The sequence below is a fragment of the Phyllostomus discolor genome, chromosome 10 (genome assembly GCF_004126475.2).
Source record: "Phyllostomus discolor isolate MPI-MPIP mPhyDis1 chromosome 10, mPhyDis1.pri.v3, whole genome shotgun sequence".
In the NCBI taxonomy this organism is placed as follows: Eukaryota; Metazoa; Chordata; class Mammalia; order Chiroptera; family Phyllostomidae; genus Phyllostomus; species Phyllostomus discolor.
In genome coordinates this window covers 94,185,501-94,196,005 of record NC_040912.2, presented here as the reverse complement: position 1 = coordinate 94,196,005, position 10,505 = coordinate 94,185,501, and the positions used below count along the sequence as shown (strand labels likewise).

The 10,505-nt window shown below is 54.3% G+C and overlaps 1 protein-coding gene across 1 annotated transcript; it reads left to right on the top strand.

The window, feature by feature from the left end:
* The first annotated feature begins 1,968 nt into the window (after positions 1-1,968).
* CNPY1 (canopy FGF signaling regulator 1) lies at positions 1,969-9,321 on the top strand. The gene is given in 5 exon segments (XM_036011067.1): positions 1,969-2,369; positions 2,372-2,444; positions 2,985-3,213; positions 4,895-4,991; positions 8,834-9,321. Coding segments are annotated over 5 exon segments (750 nt in total). The 5' UTR covers positions 1,969-2,056; the 3' UTR covers positions 8,872-9,321.
* The last annotated feature ends 1,184 nt before the right edge of the window (positions 9,322-10,505 follow it).

Genomic DNA, 10,505 nt, shown 5'->3' with positions numbered 1-10,505 from the left:
CCGGCCGGCCGCCCGCCCACAGACGTCAGGGCTGTAAGAAAGCCATTTCCTCCCGAGGCCGGGATGGCGCCCTTCCCATTCATATTTTAATGAGGCCAGTATCTCCGAGGCCGTCAGTGCAGGTCGGAGGCAACCGTCCCCTGCGATGACAATAGGGGTGGCTTTATTGAGAAGGACCATTCAGAGCCCTCCGAGTGCAGAGAGAAAGGCTCCGTTTTATTCCGCTTGTCCTCATACTTAATCGTTATAATTCGCTCTTAGAATGAAACTCTTCGGAGAGGAGAAAGCAGCTCGGTTCTCTATGAACCACCGTTGAATTCACAGGCGGCGCGTCTGCTGCGTGGACTCGTGTAAGACGTTAAATCAAACGTGTTTTACCAAACAGCACAAGAGCTGCGATGCGTGGGCATCGTTTTCTTAATTTTTTTTTTCCTTGCAAAATTGGATGCTTTGGGATTTTAAAATCTTTTTTTTTTTTTAATCTTCTGTAAAGGGAACTCTCCTGGGGACATTCTGGGTGTTTTTCCTTCCTTGTTTCTCGTGAGGACGGTGGTGCTGTATTTTCAGGGGTGCCCGGCAGTCAAGGTTTTCTACCCCTAAAGAATGTTGACTCCTTACGACAAAAAGCCAGTGAGCATGCAGAGGCGTATGAGACTCGCGTACTGATCCCTGGAGAGAACATTTGGTGCTCAAACAGGCACAGCGCTACTACTATATTTGGCCCCGTAGAATTACACTTTCAAACTAAGAAAAACAAGCCTGCTGGGGGGAAACCTGTGAGGTGGGGTCTGTTTTTGAGCTGCGCCGACCCAGGACGGGCAGGGGCGGCCACCCTGAGCCGGCGTGGAAGGCCCTTCCCACGCCAGCGCCCTGATTCGCCAGCTCTCTGCCCTCAGCCGGTTCCCACCCAGCGCAGGAGGCCGCTGAGGCTGACAAAACAACTCGGGGAGCGGCCTCCACTCGACGTGAAATCCTGGCGAGTGCCAGGAAGCAGGGTTCCGTGCCAAAGCTCTACGGGCTGGCAGACCCTCCCCCCTCTGGGGTAGCCCCCTCTCCCGCATACACCCCCTCTTCCCCCCGACTTTTCCGACTGGGTAAGGAGGAGGGGAGAAGAGGTTGGTGATGACTGTTAGATTTTTTTTTTCTTTTTTCTTTTCTCTCAATGAGAGAAGAGCCTTCCTTCCCTTTGAAGTGGAAGCCTGTTTTGTGGAGGTCCAGAAAGCGCCAGGAACGCCTGTATTTCCCAGGCATCGGGGAAGGACGTGTTCTCGCAGCTCGTGCAGGGCAGGGCGAGGAGCCCGCCGCCTCTGCTAACGAGCCGCTCCCTGTCACTGGGGCCTCCGCCTCCGCGGACTGTGGCCCCCGAACCCCGACACCGTTTAACCCCTCGCTCCTCCGAGCAAAGCACGTTCAGCCTGTTCGCTGGTGCAGTTAAAACAAAAAACCAGAACAACAACAACTACTTGGGGGGCCTCAGTGGCAAGATCAAAGGTGCACAAAGAAAACGCAACTGGCATGTGGGGTGTGCGCACTTGAAACCAGTCACTTTCCGGGGCTTTGGACTGCAGACACAGAAAAACAAAAACAGAAACACGAACACACTCGCGAGTTTCTAAAAACTTGGTGTTTCAGTGCGTGCCTGAGGTGGTGTATTTCGGTGCTGTGAACGGCCTGGACCGCAGTTTGGAAATCCATCTGAAGTCAAGTTTTTTGGGGGGGCCAAGGAGGGATATTGTTACCCAGGGCCCGGTGGGGCCGCTGAAAGCCAATTAGTGGTGTTTTTCTTTTGCCCTTTCCTCTTCCTCTGTTCCTTTGAACTTTTTTTTTTTTTTTTTTTAACGAAGTTGATTTCCTTACGAGACCCGCCCGCCCCGGTGCTGGGCCTCAGGCAGGGGCGTCGCCCGCCCCGCGCTCCCGGCCAGACCCCAGCGCGGCGGTGCGACTCGCGGCCAGATGGCGGCGAGGCGCGGGGACCCTTTGTGCGCCCGGAGCGCGCCTGTGAATGCCGCGCGGTCGTCGGCACCGGAAGGGTTCCCACTGCGCCTGAAAGGGGACAATGGAGGCTGCGGATGGCGACGTCGCAGAAATCGAGACGATTTGCGATTCAGCCCCTGTCACCATGGTTGTCAGGCAAACTTCCTGCTTTGATCAGCGGAGGGTGGAGAGGGAAGGAGCCCGCCGCCGAGGCCCGGCCGCACCGCGCGCGTCCCGGCGCCCTTGGCGGGTCCCCGCCCCCTTCCGGAAGGAACTGGGGACCAGCCTCCTGCACCTTGACCCGTCTAGACGGCCCCCAAGTTTTTGTCTCCGTTACCAAGGGCGAGGGGTGCTCTTTGACCCCCGCGCGGGGCGGAGGTGGCGGCCAGAGGGTCCTCTGAATCCTCGCTGGATTCCGGAGGGAGCGGGGTGCACGGCGACGGCCACCAGCTGTTCCAAAGGACAGCGCAGCCGCGCCGGCGACCGGGGCTCGCGGCCTCTGCTCGTGTGCCCGCTCCGCTCCACGCAGGGGCACTGCGCGGCGCAGGGGGCTGCGGGACCGCCGAGCACAAACTCGTGGCTTTGCCTAAGTTCTCCTGAACTGACGGAGAGTTCTGGAACCAGCCAAGAGCGGCCGGCTCTCTCCAGCTCGGCTCTCCTCTCCTCCCCTGTCTTCATCTTCTCCCTCCTCCTCCTCCTGCTGTTCCTTCTCTCTCTCTGCCAAGTAGACGGATAATAACCGCATTCTGTGCCCGGTGCCTCATTCCACACGGTCAATGACTTTTACGCACCAGTGTGGTCTCTCCTTTGAACGTCTTTCTCTGTCCACCCGCAAACAGACGCACTTTTTAAAAACCCGGGCTTTAAGCTAACTTCTTAAATTGGGTAAATAATACGATCGCACGTGTGTTTTTACATTAGGAACCTGAGGGCCGTGTATGGCCCGGGGGCTGCGCGTCTCCCCCGCGAACCCTGAGGCGCCTTTTCAGTCGCGGTCGCCTGGCGACGAGTTTCCTGCCCGCGTTTTCTCGGCAGGTCCCCCTGGCCCTGTCCGAGGCGTTCCTCGCAGACCTGCTGGACCGAGTGTGCCAGCGGATGAGCGACTACAGGCTGGAGGTGGACCCTGTGACCAAGGAGAAGACGTTCAAGCGATTCGCGCCGAGGAAAGGAGACAAGATATACCAAGAATTTAAGAAATTCTCTTTTTACTCAGAGGCTTACAGACCTCTGAAATTCGCGGTAAGCTCTCTCTCGGCAGACAAGTCCTTCTGGCTTTTTTTTTTTTTTTTTTTTTTTTTTTGCTGTTTGTTTTCGGTGCTTGTCGAGTTTCCCAACGTGGAGCATTAAGATGCTGCGTTTGCTTTGTTGTCCTGGGCAGCCCACGCGTTTAGTAGCGTGCCTTCTGAGACACGGAAGGGGCCGTGCTCGGTGGGAAGAGTGAGGGGGTATTTTCCAGAAAGTGCTGTCGCCAATCCCAGCGACCCTAAGACACACTTTGCACGTCGCTTGGCTCCTGGGGGCGGGGGGTGGGGGGGACCCGGGAGGGCTCTCAGGGGGCCCTCTTGCCAAGGTGGGCCTCTTACAGGTTCAACCCCAGATGAAAATGGATGTCGTTTTCCAATAGCGAGGGCCGAGAGGGTGGGGGGACGCACCTAAGGTTTCACAAAAGGGGATGTTTCCCTGAGGTCACGCGAGTGTCTCGGCACAGACTAAGTTAAACAAAGACTTAGGTGTGGTGGCGGGCTGCCTGCCAAACTTCCTCGGGGTTCGGTGTTGATTTTACGTGAGCGCCGGCCTCTCTGCCCGCCAGAGTGTGCCTGGCAAACTCTATCGCAATATTCTCACACTTCACTCAGCGCTGTTGAATCACGGCGGTGGAAAAGGGCCTGCTTTTTAAAATGCATTAAGTTCACGCGTTCGCCCAAATGTCAGGCATGCCGAAGCCCCGAAGTGAGGGCTTTAGCTGCCTGTAGAAGATTTCCTTTTAATTAAAAAGTGAAGGTGAGCATTCCGGGGCGAGAGGACTTCGGGACGGGAACGGCTTCCGGCAAGAGGGCCGGTAGCTCACCGGTTCTAAACAAACACGCTGTCGTGGAATTTAAACGGTTTTTAAATGCCATCGAAACGTTGTAGAGTCTTGTTTAATGACCTCAGAAAGTGATTCCCAAGTGTCTGGTGCGTGGCCCTCCCCAGCTTCGCCACTCCTGAAACCGGAACCTTCTGGTTCCCTCACACAGGCGCAGCCTCCCGTCGGAACTTAAGATCTGTAAACGCACGGGCAACTCGGAGCTCCCTGTTTGCCGAAAAGTCAGATCTGGGGGTGGGGGGGTGGGGGGGAGAGCTCAGTGAAATCTCGGCTGCATCCTTAAATGGTGTGACAGGAAACTTCCCTGAGTAACTGTCAGGCGTGATACCCACAGTGAAGTCGAAGATGCGCGTGTTTTGATTGCTGAGAGAGCTTAATTGTTTTCACACTTCAGGTCCTGATTTAAAAACCACAAAAGTGGATTATTATGTTAAATCGGGAGGAAACGGGTTTAACCATTTCGAGGAGCCGGCAGCTTTTAAAAAAATAAATAAATACACGGCAGGCTCTTCAGCTCCATAAGCAGGAAATGCATTTCTCCCGATTTTTGCATTCCAACCGGAGGAAGAGACACACAGCACCAGCCCGCCCTCCCTCCCTCCGTCCCTCCCTCCCCCCGTCTTTCAACAGGGCTAATCAGCTAGTTAAGTCCCGGGAACGGGGTGCCTTAAACAAGCCGGAAACAGGGTTAACGTGCAACGCTGTCCTGAAACCAAAAGGGACGATAGGAGCCGACCCCCTTGGCGGCACGGTTTTGCGTGTTTAGCCAATAGAACGCTGGCGTGGTGCGCCGTGCGTGCGCCCGTACCCACACGTGTGACTTCGCTCCCACAGTGCGAATCCATAATAGAAGAGTATGAAGACGAGATCCGCTCGCTCATCGCCCGGGAGGCACGCTACCTGGCTGACAAGCTGTGCGCTGAAAAGCCAGGTACTGTGTCTGATGTAACACGCGCCCTCTCGCTCGCTCGCCCGCCCGCCCCTCCTCTCCCACTCAGCATCACAGCAGCTTTTTTTTTCCCCTCACGCCGAGCCTCTTGTCTCCCGGCCACCAGAGCTTCTCCACTGAATCAGAAACGACGCTCTGGGAGCGAACACAGGTCGACACAACCACAGGGCTGCCGGGCTCGACCGCCCGTGCTTCCTGCCCTCCACGCTCTCAGTGAATTCAAAAGAGCCCAGAGCGCGTGGTTTCCAGGGGGGAAGGGGCTCGTGCTGGTCGGAATCGGAGGAGCCCGGAGCACTCGGCTCCCTGTGAACTGGGAGAGGTTTGAAATCTTCATCCTGGACCAGGAGAGGGGCTCTCTGCCTCCGCTGGTACCTGCCCCCGCAGGAAGTGGGGGCTTTGTTTATTAGGGAGGCATTTTCGATGTTTGTTTATTGACAGGGGTGCTGGATACTTTTTTTTTCCAGTTCCTTTCCCCGAGTATCCACTTCTTCAAAAAAAATTTTTGTTCTGGCAGAGGGTAGAAAATAATATTTGACTTGTGTTCTTACACACACTCAGAAGCTAGGGGAAAAAATGCCAGAACTTTACCGATTAGATACAAAGTTGCAACGTGCTCTCCCCGTTGGCCTCCATCGGTTAAGCTAAGCGGCTGAGCCAGGGAGTACTTTTGTGCAGGGAGAGAAGTTGGAAACATTTAACAACTGTTTCTAATAACGTGTAATACACCTCCACCCACAGTATTCAATGTGTTGCCTAAGTTCTTAAAATCATACTGCACGTCTGTAGATAAGTATTGATGCCACCCAGAGTTATTCCACAGGAAAGTCCGCTACAAATCCCCACGAACAGGGTGAAGTTTTCTTGCTCTGGGCAGAAGAGGGGGGTGTGTTCGGCCTCCGGTCCGGTTTGGGGGGCAGTGTGAGGAGAGCAGTGCTCAGTCCGGGATGCCTGGGCATTTGGGAGCTCTTTGTCATTGGTTCTGGCTAGGTCCAGCCATTTGTGAGGTTCACACAAATAAGTGTATAAGTGTAGAAAGTGTATTTCCCAAAGACAGTATTTTTTAGTGCCCCCCACCCACCCACAACAGTTCAGAGGCGCGTGCCTGCATTAAGATAGAAGCAAAACCGTGGAGGACGATGGGGCAGATCATCGCCCTCCTCCTTCTCCCCACAAAGGGCCTGCCCTTGTCCGAGTCGCCCACGGCCCAGGCAGGTGGCGCGAGCTGGGCACGCCTGCCCACACGTTACAGAAGGACTCGGCCAGGTTCCACCAGCGCTTTTTGGCAGCAGGCGCCCCAGGCGTCAAGATTTGGGGGCAAAGACTCTGTGTGCAAGAGCAGCCGTCTGACTGCACCCCGATGATATCAACGGCTCTTTGTTCCTCCCGCACACTTGCCGTTGGAAATAATGAAAAATTAGCCCCGAGAAGGCGCAGGCCTACCGCATCACCCTGCCGTCTGTGCCGTGTGACTAGTTTTAAAGTAAAACCCTGACTGGACCGTGAGTCCCCGGTAGCATCTGACGGTTGAAGACCCCAGGTTGAGCACGCCCACCACAAACGGGGACGCCGGTGTCTCCGAGAGGACCGGCGGGGGCCGCCCCGGGGAGGGGCCGTCCCGGGGCTGTGGCGCGGGCTGCGGGCCTTCCCGTGTTGCTTCTCTGGGAAACGTGTGTGTGGGTGTCCTACAGCACTCACCAATCACAAAATGAAAATATACGTTAATCTTAAAAAAGAGCCTGGAATCCCGGTTCCCGCCCCACCCACCCGGTCCCTATCGAAGTAAATGCACCCCATTTAACAAGGCAGGATGTGCTCAAACTTCAGAGTGATCACCCGAGAGAACCCGGTGCGTGCGGGGCCATGGCGTGAGCACGTGGGGCGGGTTCCGGTCACCGTGTGGAAGGTGGGGCCCGTGCACTGCGGGAGAACTCGGGGTGCCTTCCACCGCTGTCAGAAATGCACGCTCGGTAGCTTCCTGTTTGGCAAAGGCCGAACCGGGCCTGGCGCCCGACAAACGGCGCTGGGAGAGCTCTCCACGGGCCGAGCGGTGTTCTCGAGGCAGGGCCGTGAGGGTGCACGGTGGACATCACCAAACCCCGGTCGCTCCCCACCCGGTGTGGGCTCTGCGCAAGGTGCAGCACCCAGCACGCATGTGAAAATGCGTGCGTGTTGCTCTTAGGGAGATACGTAATATTTTCCAAACTAGGTGTTTCTAAAATTGGAAGTGGGATCAGAAGGTGCGTCTCTTTCTATATTTATATACTTTACATGTATGTATGTAAGTGTGTATATATGTGTGTGTGTGTGTGTGTGTGTGAATTTTGCATGTTTCTATTTAGATCGTTTCCCTCTATTTTTAATAATCACCTGGGAGCGATGAGGGCCCATTCCCAGACTTCTAAGAGTTCCAGCCTTCCCGAGCCGTGGCGGACACAGAAAGTCGTGAGCTGTTTAAAGCGTGCCTCGTGGTGGTGATGTGACCGAGGCACCGCTGTGAGGGGCTTGGTCCCCGTCCAGCTACGGAGCACGTTTGAGTCTTTGCAACAGGAAGGCTCCGGGACACAGGCCCTCCTCCTCCCAGACAGACACGCGGGGCGTGGTGCAGGGAGCAGGTCCGTGCCGAACGTCAGGGTGGCTGCGTGCGGGCTGTAAAACAACACAGTGAGAGTCTCATCAGCATCATGGGTGTCTCCCAAGAGCGGGAGCCTCTCCCTGAGAGAGGCTCGGGTGCGGGTGGGTCTGGGGACGCCCCTGCACTCCTGGGCCTGGGCAGAGCGGATGTCCTCAGGGCACCTGTGCCGGAGGTGAGACCTGGCGGTGGGGGAGGGGCGCTTCCCACAGAGTCTCTCTCTCCCTTTTTTTTTTTCCCCAAGCAAAGAAACACAAGTGAGTTCATTCGATTCTCCTTACGGACCGTGTTGAGGCACATAAGCCAGGCTTCTCTGGATCTTTATTTGAAGGCCTTGACATCAACACGATGTTCTAAAATCCTAGTAAGTTGTAAGGTGACGGTCCCAGGTATAGCTAGCTGTATGCTGCCCAAGCGGGAGGACGTTATCAGTCCAGACCGAGTGCGTGTGGTCACTTCCCTTTGGAGAGGCACTCCTCAGCCGGCGCGTGGGAGGGCGTGCCTGCAAACACACACCTACGTCCTGCGCCCACGTCACTTCAGCTTTGATAGCAGATCTTAACGTGTAAAGCCATCGGGACGATGCATCTGTCGTGCGATCGTTTCAAGCGGGACGCGAGGTGTCAAGTATCAAGCGCCTGTAAGTGTGAGGCCCCCTTTTAAACCACAAGTGTTTTTTACCTCTTTGTACGAGACTCCCCAACACGGGTGGGGTTGTTGGATTGAATATTCCAAATCCTTGCTTTCTGGGCGTGCGTGTGTGTGTTCCGTCTGAAGGAAACCGTGTAGCTAGAATGACCCGCCGCCTTTCTAAAGAGAGGGGGTGGTACATGTTTCCTTCTGGAAAAGCCGTGGGCAGCCAGGCCCTTCCGCTCCGGGGAGTGAATGCCAAGTGCACTGTGCTCCCCTGTGACGTGTCGCTCAAATGCCCCACGGCCACGGGCGAGCGAGTCTGCCGCTGGGCTCGGTTTTAGGACAAGAATTACAAAGCATCGGCCCGTGTGGAGGCTGGGTTTGGGGCACAGGAAGCAGATGACACCCTTGTTTTTGACCTCTGTGTATTTTTTGAAATTTTCCACCATTTCAAAGTCTTCGAAACTGTGCTACCCCAGGAACAGGCTTTTTTTGCAGAAAGCTGCTGACTTTTGGGCTGGTTCTCACCGTGATGCTGATGTGCTGTAACTTGTTTTTCCAGGTCTGTGCAAAACTTCTCCCGGCCGCACTGAATTCTAGGGCTGACGTGCCCCCGCCCCGGTTGGAGAGGAGAGAAGGCACAGCCAAGGTCAATGCCTGCGTCTCTGTCTGCCCGGCTCTTCACGGGAAGGAAGTGTACGCCCCTGGTTTATATCAGGTCGCCTGGTGGATAGTATTGTGTTGCAAATCTGTTGTTTGGTCTCATTAAAAAACAAAACCAAACCCCGATTCTTTCTATAGGTGAGGCTGAGGGCATAAAACAAATTACCTTTGTGGATTTTGATAAAAACCGGCATGGCAATAAAGCATTTAATTCGGTAATAGGAAAAAGGAGAGGCCATTTCGTAAATGAAACAAGGATTTAATAACGCGTCCTGTATAGTTTGTGCACAGATTCAAAGTATTGTGTTCTGTTTTATAAGATCTGATTTGATTTCTTAAAGACCTGACGGGTCATGAAATTAATAAAATATATTGCCCCAAACCCCAGATTATCTCCTCTGGGTTATATGTGGCTGTTGGTGAGACACAAACTCACTTTATATCGGGCATGAAATTTAAGTTTCTAGAAACCAGAAGTTTAAAACCTTTTTAATCTCTAAAATTTAATTGAGTGCATACGAATAATGAATGCTTTTATAATGAGCATGATTACATTGGCCTTGCACAAATATTCTGAATTCAGGTGATTGAGGAAGCTGGCTTATTATTGTATCACGTATCTGAAAAGATGACGCCCGAGACCAGGTGTGCTTGGGCTGCAGACTCCTCTTTGCAGTGTTGCCTGTGAAAAGCTTTCAGCGGGGGGATTTTACTCCTAACGGCCCGTCCTGCTTCTGTAGGCGTGTGTTTGTAGGTGTGGGGAGGGGCGGGCAGGCGGGGCCGTTTACAGACTCACCTTGACCACCCACCCTACAGGAGTGCTCGTCCCCTCACTCCCCGTCGTTTCCTTGTTTCTGTTCCGTTGACGTTCCCCGGAATCCGACTTGAATTCCTTCAACTATCAGGGTGCAGTCTGCGACACTTGCTTTTTCAAGGAAATTCTCACTGTTGTCTGTGAAACTGTCCTGGGTAGGGTGATACAAATTCTGCCCTAAAAGAGCAAAAACTAGTTGCCTTCTGTTTCCTCGTGGGTTAGAACGCACACCCTTTAAACTGGCCACCATCTGCTCTTCAGACAAGACGATTCTTAAATCGAGGAAAAGTCACCATGTCCATCTTCCCCCTCTCCCCCCCACCCCCGACTCTTTCTAAAGGTCAGACTCTTATGTTTCTCTGCCCTGTTTTGGTGGGGGGGCACTGAGGGGGTGTGCTGTTTTGGTCTGTAGCTGGTTCCGTGGGGTGGCGCCTACACATTGTACCCGCTGCAGCTGCTAGAAAAATGGGGCTGGATTGAAGAATAATTAGCACCATTTTCCTGCAGAGTGGTAGAATTGTTGTTTAAAAACATAGTCCCTGTGTCTTTATGCAAACTTCTCCGCCTAGGATGAATTGAGCCTTCCGAGTCGTTCAGTCGCACACATTGGGCTCACCTGGGCTCTTCCGGGCACTGCACCCAGAGAAACATGGTTTCTTCTCCGGGCTGATGGAGAGCCTGGCGCGCAGTTTCCAGAGCGAGCTGTAACATTTGCACAGGTGTATCCTTTTCAGACTCGCATTGGCAACTGTTACAG